The sequence below is a fragment of the Orbicella faveolata genome, unplaced genomic scaffold (assembly GCF_042242905.1).
Source record: "Orbicella faveolata isolate gen_17 unplaced genomic scaffold, um_ofav_v1 contig_27, whole genome shotgun sequence".
Lineage (NCBI taxonomy): Eukaryota > Metazoa > Cnidaria > Anthozoa > Scleractinia > Merulinidae > Orbicella > Orbicella faveolata.
In genome coordinates, this window is record NW_028301555.1 from 1,525,001 (window position 1) to 1,552,696 (window position 27,696).

The following is a 27,696-nucleotide window of genomic DNA, read 5'->3' on the forward strand; positions in this document are numbered from 1 at the left end:
TCAGTCAGATGATGAGGAATAAGGACATGCATTGAACTGAAATTTGAGCCCTCCTACTCGTATGTAAACTCCTAGCAGACGGAAAACTTAAATAAAAGGATTTATAAAGGTCACTAAATTTCGCGGCACCTTTTTTTCCAATACTTGGAAAACAATGGTCCAGCAATACAGCAATCTGCTTGGTTCATTTTTGTTGCCCTCTGAGCTGGCTTACCCGTGTAATAAATTTGTTATTTCTTACAAATTAAAATCACAGACAGTGCCTCACAAAAACAAAACAAAACAAAACAAAAAAACATCATGTGTAACCCACCTCCACCCTCTCTAAAATGTTATGTAGCAACATAAATAATATAAGTAAGAACATCGGCAATAATTATCAACCCTCAAAAGTTTGGGTTCATCAATTTAGTGCCACTCCAAAATAAATCTCCCAGCCTATCCGGGGAAAGGGGAATGTTTTGTTTTCTTTTTTTAATTATCATTATTATTTTTTTTTGGCAGTGGTGACAGTGGGCTGGCCTTGTAGTCAGCTGATATTTGCGCGTGGACATACTACTGTTTACAGCATTAGCTTATTTATCAAATGTCATGTGCATCACACGAACCTATCGGTTGCGGAGAATCTTCAAATGCGCGAGTTCGGCAGTAGTGCTTTCTGTCAACACGTCGAAGAGCATCTTCCACACGCTTGCTCTTTAAGACTTCATGAACTAAAAACAGGACAAGACGCGAGGTTAAAAAGAACACTTGGCAGAACAAATCACAACACTTCATACTTTTAAGCTGGTCTATAAGATCAGTGTTGCTATCTCCGTGTGATCTCCACGCCATATTTCGGACAAATAGAGCAAGTCTGCTAGTTGTAGCGCCCATCCGCCATGATAGTTTACTATGCGCAGCGCACACACAAATTAGTTTTGACTGCTGATAACGATCGCATACTCAATGGCCCTTGAAAAGTTCAAAATGGCCGACGTCGACGTGGACGTTATTAAGAATGAATTCACGAACAACTCGCTTCATATTAACGAAGTCTTCTTATGAAAGAGCCCTTGCAAACGCCATTCCATGTGAAGAGGTTAATGGCAAGTTTTCTCTGTTTTTCACACCACGACGTTCAGCCTGACCTGTCTACGTTGAATCCGGGCGTTGAAACAGAGATCCCTAAAACAGCTAAGACCGAGCGGTACTTTCAGATGTGAATGATGAGTCTGTTTGCAATTGGACGAAGGTTCCTTCATCTTTCAGTCAAGGCAAGTTTCAATTCTCTGGCCTTACAGAAAGGTAAGATTCGTACCGGGTGGTTTGCTTGTAGCTGGCGTGACATGATGGCGTGACTGGTAACACCAAAATCATTGTCACTTGCACTTATTTTATATTTTGTGATCTTTGTCAGCTTGAGAATTTTAGTTTGACTAGTTACCTTTCTTTGGTTACCTTTATAGTTAAGAAATAGTAAACATTGGCTAATTTAGACCTTTTTATAAGGTTTTTTCTGGCCCTAATTTTGCCAATTTTAGGGGAGGGGGAGGAAGGCCCCAAGGCGCGTCCCCTACATCTGTTACTAATGAATACGTGCATTGTTGAGTAAGCATTCAGGAATATTTTCATGAAAGCAGGGCATATGAGTGAGGCAGAATCCAGAACATGCTTCTTGTACTTGTCCAGTGTCCATGAAAGTGTTGAGTACAATCGATAATGCAAAATGAGCAAGCAAACGTTTGAAGTGAAATTATGTCACTATATATATATATTATATTTTTATATAACTGAAAAAAATTACTTCATTATGATTGGCTGAGAGCAGGTCCATTTATTGTTAATTTTTAATTGCACTGCAGTACAAATTACCATGCGTGCTTCCCTAAATTTCTCAGTCATGTGAAAAATGAGTAATCGTATAAAGGCTTGAGCAATTACATGTAAGGATTTACCCTACATGTGATATTTGAAAATTCTGTCAAATTGCACTCGCCTATAAGGCTCGTTCAATTTTGAGAGAATTTCAGTTATCACTTGTACCATAAATCCTTAATTGTGCAAGCTTTCATACAGATTTGACCAATACAAATCTGTAAGAAATTCTGCATGCTAAAACTTGTGTCTTGGTGGCCTGCATAAGAAGTCCAAAAACTTTTGACGTACAGCTTGGAACCCTTAGTTATGCTTTGTCCACCCTCAACAAAAGTCCTCTCAAAATCTTATATCCCAAAAAAGTCATTACAAAATATTTGGTAACCCAAAACATTGTCAGATTGCAAATTTCAAACCCAAACAGTGCTTTGCACCTCCCTGTCAAAAGTTTACCCTAAGAGCCCCTGTGAGATTATGGTCCTATAATATCTCTGTCCTGTGTTTGTCCATTGACTCAAGCAACAACGAGAAGCATACTTTATTTGTACCAAAATAACCGATTTTTATAGACCCAAACTTAATCAGTTTTTGTTAATATCATGTATCAGCTTGTCTGTGTACATTTCAAATGTTAAGTTTTCAACTAAGATGAAAAGCGACTGTAAAAAGATTAAAAAAAAAAACTAAAATATAAGAAATAGGTAAATGTATATTTGTAAAGACGAGGTAGTGAAAAGTCCACAAGACTTTTTTTTAAGCAGCCGGTTGCTATGCACCCAGTCAATGCTTTCCAAGTTGGCTATCTGTGTCTTGTTCTTTATGGAGGTAATCTTTTGTGAAAGGGTGGGTGTTATTAAACTTCATTGTAGAGTAAATAGAGAAGCACAAGGTTTTAAGATCCATCTATGAGTTATCACCAGATAAGATAAGCAACATTGTTGATTTGTTTGCAGGTTTCTTTTTGAGGCGCCAATTTGGAGACATGTCTGATCAATCGTTCTGGAACAACTTTTATGCGTGCCGCCAAGGTGATAAAGTCTTCGAGTGGTTTGTGCAATTTGAAGACGTTTGTGGACATCTCCAGCCTCACCTACCCCCTGTTAGTGACAAGGACTTTACAAGGATCTTAGAAATTGGTTGTGGTACCTCTGATTTCAGTTTAAAACTCTTTGAACACTTAAACCATAAATGCCGCATCGAGTGTATCGACTTTTCGCCAGAAGCGATAAAAGCACTGAGGAAAGTAATTCGTGAGCGAGGATTTCTTGCCAAAAAGACACTCGATGCGAAGGGGAGACTGGAAACTAACCTTGACCTTGGCTGGATGGGATTGGCGTGTCACGAGGCCGACGCTAAGAATTTGCCGTTTAGAAAAGGAACGTTTTCATTGGCTATCGACAAGGGCACTTCTGATGCAGTTTTAAAGGGACCCAATGGAGAAAGTGCCTTTTTAGAAGTCGTGGGGGAATGCCTACGCGTCTTGAAGCCACATGGAAAACTAGTTCAATTTTCAGACGAACCTCCCGAATTGCGTTTAAATGCATTAGAAAAAGTCCAACGCGAATTACCTCAAGCAGGCTTCACCACATCTAAGAGCTTCAAGATACGAATTTCCTGGCGAGAACTGGATGTACACTCTGGTTTTCAACACTTTCTGTATGTTGTACACAAAGTAAACGCGGCATAAAAATGGTGGAAGCGGGAAGTTGATTTGTTGAGGTTACTGCAAAGAACAAGCCTTGTACATAGTGGTGATTTCAATGGTGGTAAATCACTACTGACATTCTCAATTTCGCGAAGACAGAAGCATACATTACTTTCTTTATAATTAATGATATGTCCCTCTCCTTATGGTTCAGACATTGTTAAAATGTATCAGCTATGCACAATAAACACGAAACACAAAGAAAAGAGACCTCAGTGCCTAGTTCCTAGGCTCCTTATTAAGTCGCGGTCAGATCAATGGGGTATGATGCGGTCATTCCGTTAAATGACGTCACAAAATACAGTCGTTACCAAGTGTGCTGGTTCTGTCCTTCGGATTGCGAGGTGAGTTGATACTGTAAATTGTGCTTGGGATAAGTTCCCAGGAATAGGTTCCCAGGGATAAGTTCCCAGGGGCAAGAGATACCTTGGGAACAAGGGTGGTTGACAAAAAGGTGTAAATTTATCCATTCCGTCTACGGGTTATGTTGCGCGCTTTTACGAGGGTGAATTGAAGGTTGTTTGCCGTTTACTCGGAAAAACCGGTTGTTCGACAGTTGTAGTAAATGGGACGCGTCAAATCCCGAATGGAAATTCCCACGGGGATGAGCTCGTTCCATTTTCACTTTTTTTCCCGGAAGACTGGATCAAAGGCGATCCAAGCCATAAGGCCTGGAACTAGTAAAAACTAGCAAGTGTAAGGCACATTTTCCATTCGGAAATTCCGTTTGGGAATTTTTGTCTTCTTTTCAAGGAATCCCGTTTTCCCGAGGAAATTTCCGTTCGGGGAGACAAAATTAATCTCTCCATTTACATTCTATCCGAAATTTCCGGATTTTTTTGGGTAAATGGTAAACAACCGAAGTGACCTTTACTAGCTCAACAGAACTACTCTATTAGTAACAAGACAATATTCTTCATGTTTCAGAATCTGAATGTAAAACACTGAGGCGCGTTGAAATTTGAAGAAGAAATACGTCAAGAGACTTGAAAGTTTGGTAAGAAGAATCAAATGCTTCGTAAGCGCTTGTACCAGTATTTTTGTGGTGAAGTGTTTTTGTCAAATTGTGATCACAACTACAGTAAACATCGCTCAACGGTTGACGTTTGACTAAGTTATTTTCATTAACTTTTCACAACTGTTTTTTTTGATATCTTTTGTGGCAACTTTCTGCTGGCTTTCGTTTCTTGTCAATTACTGTGTTGTCAAGCTCTACATTCATGTTCTGTCAATTTAACTCTCCTCCTTTCACAGTTCCTGCAATTTGATTGGCTGGTTTAAACAAAAGCCATCAGAAAGTGGTAAAAAATAAATCAAAAATAGTACAGTATGGCGATCTTCACTGTCAAGGAGGAGCGTAACTGAAACGCTTTCTGGCAAACGCATTTAGTCTACATTTGCAAAAAGCAACCATTTATGCTGTAAAGTCAGGTATCTTTCAAGACGTAATACCTTAAAATCGCACTAACAATTCAGTTTCCATATAGTCTCCTCCTTGGCCGTTATTAGGGTCCTCACAGAACGCTTCTTATCGCCAAGCGCGAAGCGGGTTAAACATAGGCTTTTTCAATCCCGCATCCTGCCGTTATTTTTGGCTCAATCCCGTCATCCCGTAGGCTCTATTTCCAGCCATTTTGTGGAAATCAAGCCTAGTCATACCGCCCTAATCAAAATATTTATGCCGATCCCGCCTGGTTAGAGTCGTAGTTCTCCGCGTAACGTCCGTAACCTGTGCTTTTCTGTTTTTCATCCCGCATCCCGCCGTCAAGGTCAAAACTATCCCGCATCCCGCCTGTTCAGATGAGCAAAGTATGAGCCAAGTATTTTCATCTCGCATCCCGCCATGAAAATCTATCCCACTTCCATTTTAACTCTCGTCCTGCATTCCGCTAAACCTATTTTGGACTCCCCGCTAGCGCAAACTCCTTCTTAAACCCGAACCGCATTGTTTTCCGCGTTTAAGCCATTCACAGCTTCATTCCTACAATCCTGAGCCAGTCGTGTCGCATTTCTCCGCGTTGATACCATCACAACATTGCGTGTATAATCTTGAGCCAGTCGCACCGAAGCTTTGTATGACGACACTAATAACGACTGCGGGGAAGATCAGTCGCCATCCAACATGCTGGCGTAGTAAATCTCTTAGAAGTCAATGCCTGTAGTCAGGGAATAGCCTCTAAAGATTCTCCTCTGTTTTTTCGTGGCAGACGTTGAGCAATTGATGGTTTGAAGCCAATACCGAGAGATTCAAATGACAAATTGTGGCGGCCATGTTGGATGTGGAAACAACTGACGCATTGTGATCCAATATGAAAACCAAAAATTTTGTTTGATATCGCTCGTTGGTAACATCTTGATGTAAATGCATTAAGGAAAGTTTAGACAAGGGTTCATCAATAGTATGGTTTCACATAAGGGACTTGATTTTTGACAACGCAGAGAATGATCTCTCATATTCAGCAGATCCGGCTATTTTGTTCTTTCAATCTGCCTTTCCAGGTTCCCTTTTGGGTCTCATTAACATGGATAACTGCCATCTTGAAAACATGGTACAAACACACTTGTAATTGACCTTATTCACTGTAACCGCCATGTTTGTTTTCGTATTATAATGTAAATATCTTGGTTGGCAAATTACTCCTCACTTTTGGCGCGAAATTTTAGCGTTAATTTATTATTTCAGATGTGAATTTACAAAATTGCCATAGCAACGTTTGACGCGTATTCTCTTGACATAAACCCACGATTGTAAGCGTAATTTGTCACTAATGATATTAAAAGGTAATCATATGGTATACTCGTAAATTAAGAAAAAATTTCACTTGGGTTTTGTCAAAATTCTAAAAATTATTAGAATTTTGCCAAAACTCCCGTGAGATTATTTCCTAATTTCACTCGTAACCACTTGATTACCATACAAATGTTTAGGTAAGTCATTTTTGAGGCGACAAATACGTTTAAACCAGCAAATTCCAACTAGTTTCCTATTATTTCTGATAAAATGTATGTGTTAGAATTACGTATACTTTAAAGTACTCTAAATATGAGGCTATTCGATGTATTTCTAAAAAGAAAAAAAAATGACTTGATGAGTTAAAAGTCAAGATAACGATTTACTATTTCAAACTAAGCGTAATTATATAATCAATATTCGGTAACTTGGTTCTCAAAAATAATTTAGGTACAACAGTTCCATTATTAGGACGAGCTGATTTTCAGGGATCTGTCTTCTCTCCAATATTTGACCCCTTGCAGACCGCATGGCTAATTTGCATTATAAGAGCGAAACTATCAAGGCTGCTATTGCTGTAAGGGAGTTAACTACGACTGCGACGGCGAGGACAATGTCCATTAATATTTTACCTACGAATCTTGCCATACTCTAGAGTCATTTAGTTTGTTTCTATTTGTCAAAATTTCAAAACTGAATATGGAACACAGCGTAAAATTCGAAATACACGTGGTTCACGTTCTCTGGGCAACACAGAATTTGGTCATTTCACGTTGCTGTTTTGCAGAGGGCGACAAAGAAATGTGCCAAGAATTATAACGCACGTGTACAGGCATTGTATTGCTCATCAAACCTTTTGTTTAGCGACGTTCTCGTTGCCGGTGCCGTTGTGGTTTTCTTAAACTTTCTAATAATGACGCTTATTACAGCGCCCACATAAAATAAACGATTCGCTTAGGAACCTTGGCTCAAGGTGCGTCATTGTTTAGTCCAATCATGTGAACTAGGAGCGCATTGCACGTGATTTCGACCTAAAGTTCATAGTATCCCATGCTTTTCAGTCCAATGTCGTGATCATGACAACACAGCAACCTCCAGTGATATAATCACGTGAACGTTAAGATATTGCACGTGTTTCCGGCGTGCAGCATCTTATTTGCGTTCATGTGGGCGAAGTTTCAAGAACGTAATGTCAGTGAAAATGGGTGGTAAGGTAAGGTGGCAGGCGTGATTTCTTTAATCGGCACGTTTGGTTTGTTCCTGAAAAAAAATTCGTATAGGCAGGGAAATTGTCTTGGAAGTGCGTAGTAAAAGAGCTCAGGGGCGAATGTGTCGCATTTTATCTTATCATGCTTCACTATTGTATTACTATATAGTGCTTAACCAGAGGGAAAGTTCGTATAATTGTTTTAGTAATTATGAGAATTTTCTAGTCGTTTGAAGTCCTAACTACGCTGAGAAATGTTACGAAATCATTTTAAGTTGAACTAAGCACTGTATTGAATGTAATTTAATGTGCTATTTCAGTGAAATCATTGTATGTTCATTGTGGTTTGGTGTTAAGAAATAAAATTGATTCAAATCTTCCTATTCCTAAATGTGAGCAACAACAGAAAAGCTATGGTTTTACGGTTACTTTCCTGTTAGACTGTTATCAATAACTGAAATGATGAAGTGGGCTCGAGGTGGCCACCCACTCTTGTCTTGAGGTAACTTGGAAATCACGAAATGACAATGAAGTGTTTGCAAATTTATAAAACGCATCGTTCAATTAAGGCATTTGTAGTTATCAAATGATACTATGCTTGAGAGCAGTTAGATGGGGAGATTTGTTCCGAAGAGAGAGGGAAATTAGAAGAAGACGGGTTTAGAAGTTTCGTTTTATGAAGCTATTTAATTAAGACAGCAATCTACGCTTTTGGAAATCTAAACTCGTTACCAGGCGTCCCCTGGGTTTTCATTTGCTCCTGCGTCAATTCAATGCAAATAACGAGAGTAAACCTTTCCATTTGCTCAAAAGGATACCGTTTAAATTTATTTTAGTATTAAGATTGAAAATGATTTTTAAACGATGGTAGAAGAGGAATAAACGCTCAAAATTCTTTGGAATGGGCCATTTATTATCGTTTAGAAGGCGAATAGAATCGGCTTTGTTCAGTTTATAGTGATTTTAACGCGAAAAACCGAATCTTAAAGTTCTAATCATTGAAGACATCAACTGACTTTAATATTTTTAGTGGTAGTTTCAAGAAATTAACATCGTTTTCCTCTTGAGATTTCGGCTTTAGGAATAACTAAATTGTCACATTTAATTTTTTTCGATGCAATAAAGAAAGGAAATCACCTCAGCTAAAATATAAATAAAACAGAAGGTATTTTTAAACGGTTTAAGTTTTCAAGAGCCTATCTTTAGTCCTTTTTTCTATCATTATTACGAAGAATTATGTTAGGTTCACGCCATCTGGAGAAAATGTTTTTTTCGCCTTTTTTTTTAACATTTACACATTTCTGTAAAATTTTGGTTTATTTATAATGTTCCGTGAGATTCAGAATTTTGTACCTTCAGACATGGTCGAATATTCTACTTAGATGGCAAATTAATCTCAAAAACTCAAAATACGATTGTGGTTTTGAAATATAACAATACAAATTTCATGTCTCTTTCGATATTCTCACTTGTTTTCTCCCGGAGAAATAACAGATATGTGTTACGCTGTTTATTAAAGTAATTGCGTTGATGGTTTTTGATTGAATTAGAAAGAAATCTCGGACGCCCAGTGGCTGAGAGGGTGCATTCTTTGCGAGGACAATGCGAAAATCTCTACGGATACAGCGTATTTTGTGATTTTTCTGATATTTTCGAGATAAGGTGTCGCAGATTGCATGTCGCCATGGCTAAGAAAGCCCCTTTGAAACAATCTTTTGATCACACCTTAAATCTTATTGGTTGAGCAGGGACTGGCTGTTTGTTAGTAGAGTTAAATTTACTTTAGCTGAAACCATCAACACTATTACAGGCCACAAGTCTTCAGCCCCCAATCTCGGCCTTAAAGAAAGAAGACTAAAAGATAGAAACGCCTGGTTAACTCGCTAAGGAGAACCAAAATTTGGACTTGGGGGCGCGAGATAAAAAAAGAAATAATTTTGCTGTAGAATGCGTAATACAGCGCGATTTCACCCAGTGACCCGTTTCGCTTTCTTAGCTCTGTTTCTCACGATTGGAATTGCTGATGGACTAAGGTAAAATGTCGTTATCTTTTTATGTCTCTTGGTAGTTTTAGCTTACAAGTTTAAAAGGGTTTCTCTTTAAGACTTAACTAGCTATTTGAAACGCTCGCAGTGGCAGAATTTCGCGATTACGTATTAGAAATTGTGCAAGAGAGATACATTGTACTTTAAGCGATTTAGTTCTGAAAATCGGAACTTAGAAAACTGAGGGGAAAACAAGGAGAAAAATACTTTTTAATTCAGGTTTTAAAGGATTATTTTTTGGTGTATTTCAGTTGTCGTGAACAAGTTTGTAAAAATACGAAGATTATCGTTATTTTTGAACAGTTTTCATTGGATGAAACCCCAGAGGGATTAAATAATTGTGAATTTATTTTCTTATTTTCAAAACCTTTTTTCGACATTTTAAAACGACGTGGTTTTACCCCGAAAAAGATGCTTGACCAAAACTGTTAAAGTATTGTTTCTGCTCTTTAATACTAAGAAAATTGTGTGGAAGAGGAGTCATGCATGTTTGCTGTAGCGTCGGCCCTAAAGTTCAGTCTCCATTTTTCACTGCCATAATGTTCCTGATTTTCACACATGTACATTAAGCTACTACAGAAGAAAAATACAAATTTGAACAGAATGAGAAATCCATGTTAAAAGTACGTTATTTAGCTGCCAAATATCACTTTCCCGAAAGGATACCATGAATATTTCGCTATGTATCAACTTCGAACTATTTGCACAAAAATCAAGTTTATTTTCCCGTATTCTCGCTTTGAAAATGTCTTGAGGGTGGTATTTTACCATGAATACCTCTCTACAAGATGGGGAGGTTAGCAGATCTAAGATTTTTAATTCGTCATGTAACTGTGTTTTTACAATCACGGTTTTCTTATTTCAGGAATGAATTGCCCGAAACATTCGAAGCCGAAGTAGACGGACTCGCTGACTTAGAGAGAAACCAACGGTCTTTCCGAAGTTGTAAGTGAACGCCTCCGTATTTCTTATTGTGGGCCTTCTTCGTGAGATGCACTGATTCTCTTCCATTTGTAAGAACGAATCTTTGTTATGTAACATCGCCCATTTTTAAACCAAATTCAGCTCATGAGACTATCTTCAACTGTGTAAATTTAAAAGGGATTGTTTCAAAATATGTTCCTCTTTCGCACTAAATAATTTCTTGGTTTTCCAAAACATTAACCTTTTCATCTCCTTGGCAGAAGTGCCTATCTCTCCAATAAATGCGTTCAATCCTTTATGATTTACACTACTCTATTCAGATCGAAATATGTCGCCTCCCATTTTTCCCCATCCTTGAATGTTGTACAGGTATTGCTAAGATAGGAGTGAAACAAAAATGACTAGAAAAGCGTAAATAAGAAGGAAAATTAATATATCTTTAACATTTATTTCTTCTTGTAGAAACCGAAAAAATTCAGTAATATGGCCTTAAAAATTCTTGGGCGTCTGAACAAGAATTAGTAAAACACATAAGGATTAAAACTTAGAATTTCAATCATACTTCCATGTTCATTTTCATATTTAACAGTTAACAATCTTGAGACGAAATTTTGAGAATTAATTTTTAGTCTCTAAGAACTCGTTGTATTAAAAGCACTAAACCAGGTCAGTTTGAAAACTTTATTTTTCATTCTATCAAACGGGCGATTTTCACTTGAAAATTATTTAGGGTAAAAAATATTTGCTCTCCAAATTTACGTTCTATTGTTGTCAGATTTTGGTATAAAAGGCAAACGAAATCTTCAAAATGAAAATTAAATTTTTTCGTTAGTAGAAACGCGAGCGTAGCAACATTAATAATATTAGTTGTTATGTGGTGCATGACGTCGGAACAGTGTCACGTGACTGGAAATCTAATTTTCACGGCTAGACAAAAAAGTAATTGCACCAATTGAACCATTTTCGTCATAAATCTCACACCACTCTTTACGAACAAAATAATGTAACAGTTGCAGCTTGAGTTGATTTAGGTAGCAGTTTCCTTATTTTAGAAAGGTTCGAGTTTACTGTTTTTCTGTGTTTTTGTAACTTTATTATTTTTTGTGCCACATTTCGCTAATAATATATAATATAAATATTATAATCTTCTACAGACAGTTTACCTGCATTTCCAAAACTTGTTTACTTCGCTATGACGTATTTTCAAAAAACTCTTGACCACGGCTACCACATTTTCCCGCCAGAGTGACACGCGCACGTTATTTTACTATTAGGTCATGTTATAACTGAATTTATATCTTAAGGTGAACTCTTATTCAGTTTGGCTTGGTTTCTTTTGAAATTTTGGTTTCATCCTTTACTCAGCAAAGACGAATCTATTCCTTGAATTCAAATAATATATATTTTTTGGCTTATTAAATTGAACACTTTGATGTAATAGCCGGCAGCAGCGCTTGCCTCAGTCTTTTTTTCCGTTTCTGATATTTTTTTGTTTTTTTGAAGGGGGAAAGAAACACTGCTAAATACCTAGTCTACCTAGGAAAATAATTTGACCATGGACGTAGCCTCAGTCTGAAGTTTTTTTCCCGGCTACTCCCTTGAAGTGTAACCTTTTAACCTTCTATTGCAGATGATGCCTACGGACCTATAAGGAGGTCGAACATTCAGCGTCACATTCCAGACCAGAATGACGAAAATGTTTGCGTGCCAGCGTGCGCGCACGGCGGAACATGTGTCAACAAAACGTGCGTCTGCCCCGCCGGGTGGACTGGAATCGATTGCACGCAGGGTGGGTTGGAATAACGTGTTTTTAAATTTATATTTTTTATTTTCATTTTTTTATCTTGAAGTAACGATCGCCGTCAAAGGAGTTAAGATGATTTAAAGACGGATGTAAACGCTACAACTTTGCCGTTCAAGTGTGACAGGCTTCCGACAAGTGTCCGTTGCAAATTGCTTCATTTAAATCAAACCAACAAGTTGCGAGACATTATCGGCTGATGTACCTCTTTTTCTGTCAAATTAACAAATTGACGCCAGTTTTTTATGCGTCTGTCCTCTTATTGATAACAAATTGCGGCATAACATTGTCAAAGTGGCTGTGGAACCACGAGCCGCAGGCGAGTGGTTCCGCAGTAAACTTTGACAATGTTATGACCAAATTTATCATCAATAAGAGGTCAGACGCATAAAAAAAACTGACGTCAAAATGGTAAAATGCCGGGAATAAATAAGGGGAAAAGACGCTGTAAACTTGCCGTAAACAAAGATAACTGAATTTTATTCAAAATGTCGCGAACACAACAACTTTTCTTGCTTTTTGATTGGCTACTTAAAAAAGTCCATACAGTCTCACTGGTTAAAAGTTGACAGCTTGACAGCTGAAAGTTGAACTTGAAAGCTTGCGTAAATTAAAATTTTATCCGTCTGCACTCTTATTGATGATAAAAATGAGCTAATCAGCGCGCGAGAAATTAGACAGTTATTGTAAAAAGGGCCTTTTCACTCAACCTTTACACGGAGTATTTTGCATCTGAAGATTCTTATAAGCCTTGTGTGACAACTCCAAAGATGAGTAAATATTTACTTTGTTTACTTTTTCAGAGGTCTGCTCGCCTGCATGTTTGAATAATGGAATATGTCGAAGTGGAAAGTGCATGTGCACAGCGGATTGGGAAGGAGACCATTGTCAAACCCGTGAGTACAAAGATAGTTTTTAAGCTACTAGTTACCGTATTCCTATAATAAGTCTTCTTGCGACCTCCAGATCTCAACATTATCAGTCACACTGGGCTAATTTCGGTGACAAAAACTGAGACAACGGGTCACGTGGCCCTTAACAGATTGACCTCGATGAAATATCGCGGCCTAGGAACTAGACAAAACTAGGTGGTCGTATTACGAGAGGGTCATAAGGCAGAGTTTTACTGAAAACGCAAAGCTTCGACTTGAAAAAGTTTAATTGTTCTGACCACCCCCCTCATTTTAACCCCCATTCATCTTCTCCTGTACTTCTTTCTCCACCTTACTCTTCACTTTCCTCTACCTGGTAAGGTAGTATTGCACAACATGAACGAAGATCAAAATCTTATGTGAAACGAAAATGAACATTCATAAACACAGCAGGTGAGCTACAAGTTCCTTTGGTAATGTTAGTTAAAATATTTTTATTATGAATTGTTATTGATTTAATTCTCTTTTTTTTTTCTAGCTAAATGCACCAAGAACTGTCAAAACGGAGCAGCTTGCGTGAACAATCTTTGCGTTTGCTCCGGAGGCTGGGCAGGCGATCTCTGCGACAGAGGTAGGTATATAAAACAGTTTCAGTCTGCGCTGATGTTGTTCTTTGTGTGAATATATGTTCTAACGGCTGAAATGGTTCTGGTACGTAGAAGGCGTTTTGCCCGCCGCGCTCTCCACGTGCCTTGTAATGAGAAGCATTCTGCGTGAATGCGTTCACGCGACTGTCCATTTCATATTTTGCTTATATATCATTTTTCTGCGTAGTCTTGAATATTTCGACACACAAGAAACACATCACGTTCCCCGTTATCAGAAGCATTCTGCGTAAATGCGTTCACACTACTGTCTATTTTTTTTTGCTTTGGAAAGTTGAACGAAAAGTTTAGTCAATTTTCTGTGTAGTCTTGAATATCGCAACACACGAGCAACACACCAATGCTCGAGTCAAGTCTTTCCATACGCTTAAGTTCCTACATCAGAATATAATACGGATTGCAATTAAATATCTATTGGGTAAAACAACTCTTACTGACTATGTGCCAAAACGAGTAACAGGTACAAAGATGCATAAGATTTCGTGGTTGAAACACAAGTAAACTCAAAACTCAAGCGCCCACGAGGGTTTCAAAATAATTTTACCTCGGTGAGACAAAATCACAACAGGTTTCTGTACTTCACTTCTCATAGTTTATATTATTAATGTATTTTTCTATGTTTTTTTTTGTTGGTAGCTACTTGTGACCCGTATTGTCAAAATGGTGGAACTTGTGATGCACCAAACGTCTGTGATTGTACAGCGGGTTATGACCGTGACACTAACTGCAAAAAATGTAAGTGAACTGCGGAATGCTAATGCGTTCTTTTTGAGAATCTTTGTTTCCTCGTTCAAACTGATAAACAGATCCCTTGAGAAGTACTTTCTGAAGCTGCAGTGCTCGTTGTACAGCTTATTCCTCATAACGTCATAGATTTTGTTATCTCTTTTGACAAGTTCTCCATGATCAGCGCACAAGCAAGTGTTGCTTTTTGACATTTTTTTTTAGTTTTGAAGTCACCTTTTTCAAAAACTATATATTTTGAAGTAGCTTTGAAGTTTTTGAAGAAGAAGCCATGTTTTAAGGGAGGGGGGGGGGGGAGGTACTTAACAGGGAATGTGCCATAGTTTTTCGTTCCCATGACCAAATAGACGGAAAAAACGGGGGCAACAAAAAAAAATCTGGCGCAAAAGTTCGAATGAACTAGTTCTTTAAGCTCAAGTAATAAGACAGGGATATATTTCGCCCTGTGATTTTTGGGTTTAAGTTCGTGCGTACACAAGGACATTACGACGCTCTGCAAGTTATTAAATTATTCTTTTGTCAACGCATTTCCATTTTCTTTTCAGCACTGTGTAATCCTGACTGTGGTGTTGGCGGGATTTGCGAGTACAACGCAACTGCGGGAAAACTAATGTGCACATGTCGACCTGGTTTCCATGGCGAGGGATGCGACCATGGTAAGCTGCCTAAGAACCCACCTTCTTACTTCTGAATAGCGGCCTGCCTACCTACCTACCTACCTACCTACCTACCTACCTACCTACCTACCTACCTACCTACCTACCTGCCTACCTACCTACCTACCTACCTGCCCATATACCCGGCTGCCTACTTACCTCCCTACATCCCTACCTCCCTCCTTCCCTACCTCCCTACCTCCCTACCTACCTAGACACCTACCTACCCGCCTACCCGCCTATCTCCATTTACCTGCCTTCCTGCTTACATGTATTCCTAATGAAAATAACTTTACTTCCTAAACCCATTACTTGTTAAAACTACGATACATAAAAGTATCGTGTAAATTGACTGTTAGTTTTCCTTTTTTTGTCTCAGTGAATCCGTGTGAGATGCCGCATCATGAGGGTATTAGCGCGCAATTTCTCGATGAAACCTTCTACATGCGAGACCACAACTTGCTGAGTTTCACCGGAAATGCGGCCTCGACAAATGCGTGTCTAAAATATCTTGAGGAAGTGGATAAACATTGCTCTTCAAAAAATGCAACATTCAACCAAGCAGAGTGCGAGAATTATTGCCGTAAGTAATTTTGGATTCGTCTGATAAACTCACAGCAAGCATTTGATAGGGTTTAAAATCACCTGGCTTCACCTCATAATAATGTGCGTCACTACTAAAACTGCTCCATTTCCTTTATTAAACATTACAAAGTGTCAATTTTTTAGTTTTATATTTATTTTCATTTATTGTGTTTGTGATAGAGTTGTGTTGTTGTTGTTGTTGTTAAACAATAAGTAGTAATCTTCTTGACTTTTACGCATGTGCGCTTGAAAATGCGCATTGCGGTATTGGTTCTTAACCAGTTGAACAGGTTTTCACGAGAACATGGCTGGAACATGAGTATTTTTGGACGTAATTAATTATTTGAGTTGGTTAGTTTTTGATGAGAGGCAATCGTTTCAAAGAATTAAGAAGCGGAGATATGCTTGTTCTGAAACTCTGATGCAGGTTACGAAAACGTGAAAAAGTTCACAATAAATTATGTTCAATGTTTTTATTAATCATTTTTTTTTTTGCAGTTCCTCTCGAGACCAACGACATCTGCAAAAAGATCTGGAATCCAGTTGGGTACGGAATCGCACCGGGCATGGTTCAGCGTGCTAATGAGTCGTTTTACTACGAGGCTGCGAGCAAGTCTTGCAAACCTTTCCGCTCTCTGGGCTGCCTCGGAAATGCTAACAACTTTGTCAGCGAACAGAGCTGTAAAGTCAAATGCACCCGTGAGTAGTTGTTTTTTTGTAAGTGAAAAATCCCGTGTTAAACCGTCTTGATCCAATACTTTTTTTAAAAAAATGAGCGAATTCATAAAGAATACGGGGGACATTAACTTCGTTGCCAGTGTCCTCTCCTCTCCGTCCCCTGGATGGAGAGGACCCTGGGAACGAGGTTGCGGAAACTATTCTTAGATAAAATTCCATCTGGCAGAATGTCGTCTAATACGAATTTAAGGACGATAAAACTGTCTTATGATCTGTCTGATTTATAAGTGTTATCCGTTTTAGAAGACAAGAAACGCGCGTGGACGGGTAACTCCCCTGTCGAGGGTTTCGTTCTATTGTAAGTTCACATTCGGGACGGGTAAGAAGCAAGTTTCCCGCCAAAAACCCGTCAAGTCTCGCCGTTTTCACACTCGTCCCGTTTTCACAAACTGGTCACGGACGGGAAGCTCTTTTTCACCGTCTCTAGTGTGAACTCGTCCGTTACCTTGTTTTAATGAACCTAGTTTTTTTTTGTTCTTACAGTTGTTGCCCCGACAAACGTAGCACCACCGCCCATCATAGACGGTAAGTCTTTATTACTTACATACGGTGAGTCTTTATTACATGTAGCGACCTTAATAGGGACAGTTCTGGCCTCTCTCTTTCACGCAACGCCAAACTCTTGGAAAAGTCTTGAGAGCGTAGCATTGCGTGACAGAGGGAGACCAGAACTGGACTAAGGCTTGCACATGGTACGAGCTAGAGAAAAACGAATCGTGAGACTGATTTTCGTTTTCTCCTTACCCGCTGCAGCACCTGGAAGTTGTTTTGTCAATGGCAGAGAGCACTTCAACACATTCGACAACACTGGCTACAGATTCTCAGGCCCTTGTTCATCAATGCTTGTCTTGGACAGCGAAAACCCCGAGGATTTCAAAGTGGTACTCAACGGTGATCCCAGCTGCGATATCAATAATCCGTGTCAAAAGTCCTTAGACTTGATTGTGGACGGTGTAAACGTACATTTGGGTAGAAAGACTAACACATCATTCGTGGTGAAAGTGGAGGGTACACCCGTAGATCTACCCCACACAACGGCGGCACCTTATATGAAAAAGGTGAGTGCTGTGTAATATATCAAAAACGAAAGACCGTGTTTGACCACATCTGCGACCATCGAGAAGAGAGTTGAAAATATCACGTGTAGCGGAGTACTTTTGACAAACTTCGAGTTGTTTGGTAATGTGGTCAAACACCGTCTTGAGTGTTTGATATATCTTCTCAATCAAAACTAAAACTAAGGAGAAAACGGAGAAATCAAATCGTAAAAATCTATGCTAATTAAGATCAGATATCCAAACACTGTCACGGTCATGATTTTCGTGTTTAAACTTGATGAATATCAATGAGTTTGAGAATGTTGTTTTGCCGTTGCTTTTAGGAGTTACTTCGTAGATGTATTTCAAAGATTGTCCTTCCTAATCCGTGTTTGGCTTCCTTAACCTTTTCCATCCTTGTTGCAGTTTGGTTCATTTTTGTCTTTTTGGCCTTTTGTGGTAATTCTTTTTTTCAAGTTGACTTTTGCGGTGTTGTTGTACCTTGCACGAAAAGGATTGATTTACGTCATCAATTTTTTTTTTGCTGCGAGAGGGTTAAGGGGGGGGGGGGGTGGGTGGGACGGGAATAAATCTCTCTCTCTTGCAGGCGATGAATTGGATGCAGGAAGAGAAACATGTTTGTTCAGGCTATTAATCTTCACAGTAATAACACGATTCTCGAAAACACTTTCCCATCCCCGTTTAGTTTAGTTATAAATAATATCTTGACTATGTCCTTATCATTTCTTTTTTTTATTGTTAAAAGTCTTACTCGTCATTGCTTCCTTATCTGGTAAATGTAACGCTTCCTCGTCTCGAAGCCCGTTTTCGATTCTCTTTCAGAGTGGACGCTACGTTCTAGTGAAAACTCAGGACCACATCAACATTCTGTGGGACGGCCAACAAGATGTTATCATCAAAGTCCCTGTAAGCTACAAACTCTCTAAAGACCATAAGCTGGTCGGCTTGTGCGGTCTTTATGACGGAAACAGCACCAATGACTTCACTGACATCCAGGGAAATGTATATCTAAATCCCACACAAGAGGAGATCGACGCGTTTGCCGACAGCTTCAAACAGAAGACCTCTTGCGATAACAGCCTTGTTCTAGCGGTGCCTAAACGAACAACTGCAGAGGTACTCGCTATTGAGCGCGACTGCAGTGTCATCGAGAATCCAGCATTCCAGCCTTGTCACCAGCTGGCCGATTACAAACCGTTTTTTGGGATGTGTATGTCAGATATGTACAAAACGAATTACGCGAACAGGCAGGACGCCATGTGCGACTCGCTCGCGCTGTACGCTCGCGTCTGTGCGTGGTACCACAACACGACGCTCAAGGGATGGAGAACACCCGACCTTTGTCGTAAGTAGACACATTGACTGATCATAAAATAATTTCTCCTTAAAATATCGATACATTTCGAAAGGGACACGAAAATAGAATTTGGAAAACCATTCAGTGGGGGATGACTTGATGTCCCACCTTCAGCTTTTTAGTCAGACGATTTTCGAGGGAACTGTTTCATAAACATTTTGCGTTTAAGCATGATTAGGGTGGCTTGGAACTTGGCCTAAATTGTTCACATTTCTCGATCGTATTAAACCACGTATTAATCTTCTTCAATATGAACAACCTTGTTCTATTTTTGTCTGTTGAAACCTCGTTAGTTTTGTTTTTCTACCAAATCATGTGTTTCCATAGATTTAAACATCAGGTTTCGGAAGAATAACTTGAAAGCTTGTTTTAAAGACACTCTGTACACCATAACAACTTTGTAAAGAAACAAAGGCAAAACAATGGAATGCCCACATAAACATAAGTTTATGTAATTTCACACAGAAACTATGAGCTCCATGCACATTTCAAGCGAACCACTTTCGTTTCATAGCTTTGCAGTGTCCTGCCGGGTTCGAGTACAACGAGTGTGGATCGTCCTGTCCCCTGACGTGCCGAAATATTAACAGTGACAAGGCTAAGTGCAACTCTCCCTGTACTGATGGCTGCCACTGTCCAGAAGGAAAGTGGCTGGATGGTAGCGTGTGTGTGGAAAAGAGCCAGTGCTCTTGCTTGTATCGAAAAGTCACATACCCCAATGGAGCAGTAAGGGCGGATTCTTGCCAAACATGGTGAGTATCATTTCGGCTGTGTGTGTCCATGTGTCAATCAGTAGCGCGCTGTGGTTCAGAATACCGATCTACAGGAGGCAGCGTGGCCGAGTGGTCAGCGCGTCGGACTCGCAATCCAGCGGTCTCTGGTTCGAGTTCTGCTCTGACCACTTTGACCGCTACCTGAATTTGTTTCACGGTAGCCCCGAGAGTTTAAATCTTCGGCCACGCTTGTAGATAGCCAACTGGTTTTCCTCCGGCCAGTTGGGATTCTTAACAATGTTATGTTCAATATGAATTATTTGTTTCAGTTGTTTTCTCGGCCCCACTAGCCTTTGTGCTATAAACACCGCAGAGGGTAAATAAAAGTTATTAGAATTATTTTTATCCACCTTGATATGTCATTATGAAACGTAGTGAACTTTTTTCAATCATTACTTTGCTCTTTCTTGGTTAAACTCCAGAATACTCAGTTACTCTAAAACTTGTATTCATATTTGTACAGTCTTGCGTGCGCAAAGCAAGCACAGAACTATTCTTGGTGATCAATTAACTTTTTTATGTTGCGTTTTTGTCAGTGAGTGTTAAGAAGGGTTTATTCGTTTGATTTTGGACTTTTGCTAATGCAATGATTCATAATGTTTTTTAGCACCTGTAATGGAGGCGAATGGTTGTGTAAAAAGAAACCTTGCGCAGGTATGTGATTTTACTCCTAATGCCTTATTGTGGAAATTTGACTCTTGCCTTTTACAACTGCGATGGAAAATAAGTTCTCTCTCAGGCTGTGTTCACACTTGGACACTTGGTGCCCGAACACTGGTGCCTGGGCACCGGTACAAAATGGTGTTGGGCTCAGACACTGGGTACTATAAGTACCCAAGTACATGTACCATTTAGTGCCCGAGTACAAGATCACGACTGGTACTTTGTACCCGTGCACTAGCACTGTGCCCGAATTCTTGGTGTGAATTACTTGGAAAAACGGCGTGTTCACACTAGTAACCAGCGAGAATAGCACTCAGTCACCGTGCTCTGGCACCAAGTGTGAAGATAGCCTTAATCAACGCAATTTTCGAGAATGAGAAGGTAGTACATCTTGACAAAGAAAAAAACTTTTGTGATGACACACAAAGACAACAAAATACCATACCTCTGGGAACGAGGAGTAACTTAATATCTTGAATCTTCTGGGGAAACCTGAACACTGCTAATAGAGAGAAGTGTTATTTTATATTTGCTAAATTTCTTTTACGTTAGGACAAAATTTTGAAAGTTTGGGTCAAAATGATGGAGATTAATGTCACACAGATTACTGTGCTTCTTTGCAAAAGACGCTTAATTCGCCTTAATTAGTGTCCTAAATAATTCTGATATCAGTAATGATAAGTCTGCAATACATGGAAAACCTTCCTTTGAGGTAGATAAAGCGATTTATTGAGTTTTATGGCACTTGCGCATGCCCAGCAAAGCCACGATGTGAGCCCTTTGTTTGTACTCTCTGTATTGTTTCTGGAGGCAACGTGGCCGAGTGGTTAGCGCGGCGGACATGGAATCCGGAGGTCGCGGGTTCAAGTCCCGTTCTGACCACTTAGTTGGAGCTGTTTCTCGGTAGACCCTGGTTCAACTCCTCGGTCATGCTTGTAAATAGCCAACTGGTCTGCCTCCCGCCCATCGATTTTAAAACGTATTATGATTAGTTGATATATTTGTTTCTTTCAGTTTAAGAGGCTTGTCTGTGAACTATTGAAGCTAGGTGTCACTAAGCATTGACCATTATAAACAACAACATTGAGCGCTTTTTTTGAACCATAAGCATTTTTTTTCGTTCAGGTACTTGCTCCGTTATCGGCGACCCTCACATCACCACATTTGACGGCAAGTCCTACACAATGCACTTGAAGCAGTGCGCCTACGTGCTGTCCGAGCACTGCCACCTGCCTAATGGAACAGACAGGGGCTTCTCCATCACTATTCGTAACAGGTACTGCTCATCCTTGTATTCACACTGCAGACGGGAGCTGCTCGTGAATGTCACCGGGGAACCGTTCTTGATTCTCGACGTCGATGATGACTCTAAGAAACCAACTGCGTCCATTGAAACCGAACACGGCAGCACCACAAGCGTCACAAGGGACTACTCCACAGAAAAGATGGACGTCGAGTTCTTGGGTGATCGGAACATCTTCATTCACGTCGACTTACAGGTATGTTACTTTTTATTTTTTCAATAGTGTAAAAGTTGCAATCACTTTGTATAAAATAAAACATATCACAAAACAATAACGTTTATACGAATGGCCGCACACCAGAGTTTTATTCAGAAGACAAAAGATGTATTAAGTTCTGGAGTTGTTCTGCTTCCTAGCTGTTATTTCGGTGGCCACACATTAAGGTTCATCGATAGATTTATCCACCTTGTACAGCGTCTTAAACAGTAGCAGATAAATCGGTCTTCTTAATAGCTTTCATTTGAATGGCATCACACTAAGGCTTTATCCGGGACTAAAAGGTTACAACCAACAGGTACAGCATGATAAACAGTACCACCTAAAAGTACCACACGATATTTTTTAGTTGAATGATCACACGCTAGGGTTTCACCCACAGGATAAAAAGTAAGAACCTTCTTGTACAAGATAAGAAACAGTAATACCCGGAAAGACTGCATGAAAGCCACGCTTTGGTGACACCTCTTTTGAACGTGTGGATTTAAAGAAAGTGCCGCGAACTACAGGTTACAATTTCGTCTAAAATGTAAATGTATGCTTATTTCTCGTTTTACCTCAGAACGGTGTAGCCTTTTCAGTCCACTGGACAGGATATAACACGTATCTGACAGTGAACTCGACGTTGAAAGATCAAACTTGTGGTCTCTGCGGCACGTTCAACGACATGAAAGAAGACGACTTCCACATGCGCAGTAACGACGACATAGTGACCATCGATGAGTTCGCACAGGAATGGTTGGTCCCAGATCGCTCCGTGGAAAAGTGCGCCACCGAGAGCGTGGTTAGTTCCATTAACTACTGTGACATCTATCTGCAAAACAAAAACTGGACCCTGGAGCAGTGTAGCGTCATCAAAGATCCCATCGGGCCTTTCGAGGACTGCCATTCCGAAGTCAGTTACAAGGAGTACTACGACAAATGTATACAGGACGGCTGCCGCTGCGAGGGGTGCCTGTGCAACGTAATTGCTGGATACGCCAAGGAGTGTGCAAAGAAGGATATTAATGTGAACGGTTGGCGGAATTACGTCGCTCGCTGCGCTGATGGTAAGATAGCACCACATGAAAATATAACCTGTGTAGGTGCCGAGATTTTATTTATAGACTAAAAGTTAGAACCACCTTGTACAACATAATTAAAAGTACCACATGAAAGTACTGCACGACAGCTTTCATTTGAAGTCACGAGGGTTTCATCCACAGGCTAAACAGTTAGAACCTTCTTGTACAGCGTGATAAACAATACTACATGAAAGAACTGCCAAATAGCTTTTTTTTTTGAATGGTCACACTCTAGGGTTTCATCCACAGGCTAATAAGTTAGAGTCACCTTATACAACATAATAAACAGTACCACATGAAAGCACTGTTCAGTAGCTTTCATTTGAATGGCCACACTCTACTGGGTTTCATCCACAGACTTATAAGTTAAAGCCATTTTGTACAGCATTATAAACAGTACAGACCTTCGTTAAAGTGCTTTGTCATGTCTTGGTCGTTGCTGCAAATTGTTTTTTTTTGGCTAAATCCAGCGCAAAATCTTGTTTCAGAGTTCAAGTGTGGAGCAGACATGATCCTTGAACAGTGCCACACACACAAGAATGGCTCTGTAGCTTGTCCTCAAACTTGCGAGGATTTGGATCCCGATCAAAAAGGAGACTGCGAGAGGTATGCACTACAAGCCTATCAGCCACAGACCCGCTAAATGAATCATTCACTTGGTCAAGCCGCTGTTAACTTCGTCCTTCAGAGAGTCGCTCAGTTACTCAGTAATTCGGGTGGTCTTTTGTGTCGGTCGTTGGTCGGTTTGTTGTTCTTTCATTAGCTGGGTCGTTCGTTAGTTTGTTTGTACTTTCAATGGGTCGTTCCTTCATTCTTTGGGGGAAGGGGGTCGCCTGTTCATTCGTTTGTGTTCGTTGGGGGGAAGGTTCGTTCGTAGGTTCGTTCTTTCATTGGGTCGTTCGTTCTTTCGTCTGTCCTTCTTTTTGGTAGGTCATTCGTTCCTTAGTTCGGTATACGGTCGGTTGGTCGGTTGGCATTCGGTCGGTCGGTCCGTCTGTTGGTCTGTATGTTGGTCGAACAGTCACTTTGGGACCAAGGAGGCGGAAATTATGGTTAACATGTTATTCTAGAATCATGACAGACCAATGCGTCAAATAAAATGCAAACATTTTTTCTCTTTCTGCAGGCGCGGCTGCGTGGAAGCGTGCTACTGTAACGATACCGACATGGTTCTAAGAGGCGACAAATGCGTGCAAAAAACCGACTGTCCGTGTTACTTTGAAGGAAAAGAATACGAGAAAGGATCTTCAAGAATTGAAAAGTGCAACACTTGGTAAGTAGAGTAGTTTGGTCAGCGTTTGTTCGGGGTAGGAGTATATTGCGCCATTCTACCAATGACAGCACTGAGTTTAACGAAGGTGAACTAATTTCGGCTGAGAATGATGTCATGAAAGCTCGCACCAAATATGTGAGACCATCTGAGAGAGGGGCTGTAGGAGTTGGGGATATGTTCTGCGTGTGCTGCAGCTTCAATATCAAGGCTTAATTTATGCCAGCTGATACTCGTCCCTTGAATCAGCTATTAGAAACCTTTAGATCCAACGACGGTTACGAGGACGACTTCGAGATTTTCTGTGTGCTTGTACTGAGCATATTAGCTATCGCATCGTCTCTTAACTCTGTGAACTTGACGCCGGCTGCGTGTCTACAGCAAGATGTTTTGCAAAAGTCTCTCTCAGTCGAACACGAGATTTTAGAGGAGCTCAGTCACGGCATTTAGAGTTATTTTGACCACGTAGAAAATTACGTTGAAACTGAAGGAAACCTGAAAATAGTAGTTTACTAAGATAGAAAAACATCAAAAAGATCATAATAAACCATAGAAGAACAAGGATGGAGAAGATTAAATTGAAAAATTTAGGCTAAACCGTGAGGTGGCTCCTGTAAAGCTGAGTTTTACATAATTATTTGGCCTTCTTCTTTATGCAGAGCAAAAACATAAAATAGTCTAAGAAACTCGTTCTCGAACTCGTCGTCCGATCTAAAGGTCTGGGTTGACACCAACGAAACTAAGAACCAGAAGTAACTTACTACGAGGTAACCCACAGTCCAGCAAATTAACATTGGAATATCGATAAAAATGATTTACTGAGAGTTGATCATGTGGGCATTTTTGAACGGTGTCTCATGCAAAACTGCATGTGCTTTCAAGGCGCTATATCAGTCAACAGACGACAATTAGCTAGCTCATTGGATTTTGACTTCACCATAAGTCGATCCCTTAGTGATTTTAACTGCGCGTTTGTCTCTCTGATTTATTCGTTTTTTTTTTTTTCTTTTTTGTCTAGCACTTGCAAAGGAGCCGGACAGTGGGAATGTACTGCACAGGACTGTGATGGTATGTACAAGTTAAATCCTTAGGTTTGGGAAAAGTTAGCTCTGCTAGCCTCAGCCATTTTAATCTCGTGGCCAATGGCAGTTGGAATAGCCGTAGTTGGAATATCCTACCATGACAACTGTGTGAACGGGAGTAACGTAACATAACGTTTGTTATGTTTATTTTAATATTACCAATTTGTATTAACGCCTGTGAAAGCTTTATAACAGGTGATCCTCGATCTCTTTTCTCGCTAATATCACTTTAAAATTGCTTTCTTGATATAGTCGCCGAAGCATCTAGGTCACTGCGTCACAAAACCTTTTCTATTTCTGAGGCTGTGTCGTTTTAAAAGAATCAATATATATGAATCTAAATGGCGCCTAACAAATTTCACTGGCTTGGATGTCATTTCTATGAAACATACGGAATATTCTTTTTTGTGTTACTTAACAGCATTGTGCGCCAGTGTTGGCAAAGTGTACTCTGACTGTGGTGTCACCTGCGACAACTTTCTGATGAGTGACGTGGCACGAGCCTCGCGGTGCAAGCCGGGATGCTTCTGTCCCGGCAATCAACTGCTGCTTGAGAATGGCACCTGCGTGGAAAAGAACGAGTGCGGCTGCAAGCACAATAACAAGTTTTACCAGAAAGGCGACTCCAATCCCGTCGACTGCTCAAAGTAGGCATCTTGTTAATTTATAATTATAAATTGGAGTAGAATTCGGTCCATTCTCGTACGGGTGTGACCAACAACAACAAAAAAAATGACATTAGCGCAGTTTGCAATCGAGTGTCACAAAATCAAATTGAAAGTTATTCACAATGACTAATCACAAAGGACACAGGTAGTTCAGTGAACTAATCAAATATCTAAGCAATACACGTAGCTGACGCGAGGCGCAGAAAACGTGTGTGAGCGAGTCACTACTGGTTTGATTTTACTTCCGATTGGATGAAAAAGTGGCGGGAGTTTTTTAAGTCGACGGCACAATGAATCTATGCAAAACCTAAGAAAACAAGAATTACTTTGGACAAATAAGGGAAAACTGCACTATGAAGTCCTGTTATGCCATTAATTGTTGGTCATGGGGGCGCTTTACATTCAAGCGTTGGAAACTTTTGAAGCGGGGGAAAATTGTATGGGAAAAAGTTAACTGGGCTTTTCTACTGATAAGGGGCCTAGCTCAAAACGTGTAGAACTATTTAAACATGATTGCACTTAATGCTCGGATACGAGAACTATAATTCACTTTTCGTGTTTTTAAAACAAAAATTTCAGTTGTTGGTGTATAGCTGGTGTACGCTGCGTGACGGCATATGTTCGTTGCGTTACATGTGTTGCTGCTCGTGCGTTTTGTTACCGGTGAAAGGCATTTCATGAACTGTTCGACCCGTAAAAGTCGGGAAATAATGGATTAGCATTTCGTAGATTTCCTGAACAGCACTAAACGCGTTTGTAACTGTATTTTCCTTTCGTCACCAGGACTTGTAACGGAGCACGAGAGTGGATCTCAAACAGCTCGATCGATCCATCACCGGAATACGAGTGCGCTTCGTACGGTCAGGATCAGTACCGAACATTTGACGGTCGGTGGATCGTCTTCCATCAGGAACGCTGCGAGTTTACGATGTTGGAGGGAGACGGGGTCAAGATCTCCGTCAAAAACGAGCCTTGCAGGTAGGTATGGGATAGCTTCCTGGAATCCAGCGGTCCGTTTCTGGAAAGCCTCGGAAACTTTCCGGGCCGTAAAGCCATTTTTAGTTCATCTGTATCTAAAAACAGAGAAGTGTATACGCCTGAAACTTCTTGTATGAAGAGAACCTCTGTTCATATTAAGAATATGTGAATAAACAGCTCTGTAATCATACACCTTATTCCAAAATGGCCACCATTTTAGTATTCTTTTGTTTACTTGAAAATGAGCCCTTGCTGCCTCGTTTAAAGGAAAATATTCTTTTGAATTTCGAGTTTAAGAGCGAGGCAAAAAGGGCTAATTTGCAAGTAAACAAAAGAATACTTTAATGGCGGCCATTTTGGAATAACGCGTATAAGGTTTGAGATTTCGCTACGGTTTTCTGGGTGCGAAAACTTTTCGGGACCTTCGAGAAACGGGCCCCGGGGCCGGATTGTTCGAAACCCCGTTAACGCTAATCCAGGATTAAAAGTTAACCGAAGTAACAATTTTTCTTCTACATAAATGTTTTTCACTGCTTAAGTTTTGTGTAATTTGAGATTACTCAGGTTCAAAACTCAAGGACAAACAATATAAACAGAAAACCTCACCGAAAATGTACAAAAATGAGATCAAAATTCTCGCTAATCCTGGGTTAGCTTAATCGGGCTTTGAACAACCCGACCCAGGCCTTTATTGTCGTGAAGCATGTAGCTGGACTTTTACCATGGGAAGACG

The 27,696-nt window shown here is 40.0% G+C and overlaps 3 protein-coding genes across 5 annotated transcripts in view; 2 read left to right on the plus strand and 1 right to left on the minus strand.

Annotated features, from left to right (window-relative positions):
- LOC110045909 (protein-L-isoaspartate(D-aspartate) O-methyltransferase-like) overlaps positions 1 to 919 on the minus strand; it is an 8,893-nt gene extending 7,974 nt beyond the window's left edge. For all 3 annotated transcript variants that reach the window (XM_020751566.2, XM_020751567.2, XM_089296966.1), the window contains exons 1-2: positions 780 to 919; positions 609 to 713 (exon numbers count right to left, since the gene is read on the minus strand). In XM_020751566.2, the coding sequence (XP_020607225.1) occupies positions 609 to 713; positions 780 to 876 (202 nt within the window). In that variant the 5' untranslated portion in view covers positions 877 to 919. The remainder of the gene's footprint in view (positions 1 to 608; positions 714 to 779) is intronic.
- A 36-nt stretch (positions 920 to 955) lies between these two features.
- On the plus strand, positions 956 to 7,879 carry LOC110045906 (citrate synthase-lysine N-methyltransferase CSKMT, mitochondrial-like). Its single transcript, XM_089296965.1, has 4 exons — positions 956 to 1,287; positions 2,811 to 3,906; positions 4,490 to 4,559; positions 5,770 to 7,879. Exons 1-2 carry the CDS (start codon positions 1,206 to 1,208, stop codon positions 3,542 to 3,544), a joined length of 816 nt encoding a protein of 271 aa, XP_089153091.1. The 5' UTR covers positions 956 to 1,205; the 3' UTR covers positions 3,545 to 3,906; positions 4,490 to 4,559; positions 5,770 to 7,879.
- A 1,350-nt stretch (positions 7,880 to 9,229) lies between these two features.
- The window catches only part of LOC110045891 (uncharacterized), a 60,974-nt gene continuing 42,507 nt past the window's right edge, over positions 9,230 to 27,696 (plus strand). Inside the window, exons 1-21 of the mRNA XM_089296963.1 lie at positions 9,230 to 9,533; positions 10,411 to 10,490; positions 12,100 to 12,258; positions 13,074 to 13,166; positions 13,681 to 13,773; positions 14,444 to 14,542; positions 15,097 to 15,207; positions 15,587 to 15,790; positions 16,291 to 16,491; positions 17,014 to 17,055; positions 17,284 to 17,588; positions 18,411 to 18,933; positions 19,460 to 19,697; positions 20,326 to 20,372; positions 21,507 to 21,880; positions 22,464 to 22,950; positions 23,454 to 23,571; positions 24,092 to 24,238; positions 25,254 to 25,303; positions 25,739 to 25,964; positions 26,769 to 26,963. Of these exons, the coding sequence (XP_089153089.1) occupies positions 9,448 to 9,533; positions 10,411 to 10,490; positions 12,100 to 12,258; positions 13,074 to 13,166; positions 13,681 to 13,773; positions 14,444 to 14,542; positions 15,097 to 15,207; positions 15,587 to 15,790; positions 16,291 to 16,491; positions 17,014 to 17,055; positions 17,284 to 17,588; positions 18,411 to 18,933; positions 19,460 to 19,697; positions 20,326 to 20,372; positions 21,507 to 21,880; positions 22,464 to 22,950; positions 23,454 to 23,571; positions 24,092 to 24,238; positions 25,254 to 25,303; positions 25,739 to 25,964; positions 26,769 to 26,963 (3,878 nt within the window). The 5' untranslated portion in view covers positions 9,230 to 9,447. The remainder of the gene's footprint in view (positions 9,534 to 10,410; positions 10,491 to 12,099; positions 12,259 to 13,073; positions 13,167 to 13,680; positions 13,774 to 14,443; positions 14,543 to 15,096; positions 15,208 to 15,586; positions 15,791 to 16,290; positions 16,492 to 17,013; positions 17,056 to 17,283; positions 17,589 to 18,410; positions 18,934 to 19,459; positions 19,698 to 20,325; positions 20,373 to 21,506; positions 21,881 to 22,463; positions 22,951 to 23,453; positions 23,572 to 24,091; positions 24,239 to 25,253; positions 25,304 to 25,738; positions 25,965 to 26,768; positions 26,964 to 27,696) is intronic.

What these genes read in the sequence shown, in the direction of transcription:
- LOC110045906 (XM_089296965.1), top strand. Translation starts at nt 1,206, where the DNA reads ATGATGAGTCTGTTTGCAATTGGACGAAGGTTCCTTCATCTTTCAGTC. An exon ending in TTCTCTGGCCTTACAGAAAG is followed by an intron (nt 1,288 to 2,810) that starts GTAAGATTCGTA and finishes ATTTGTTTGCAG; the next exon opens with GTTTCTTTTTGAGGCGCCAA.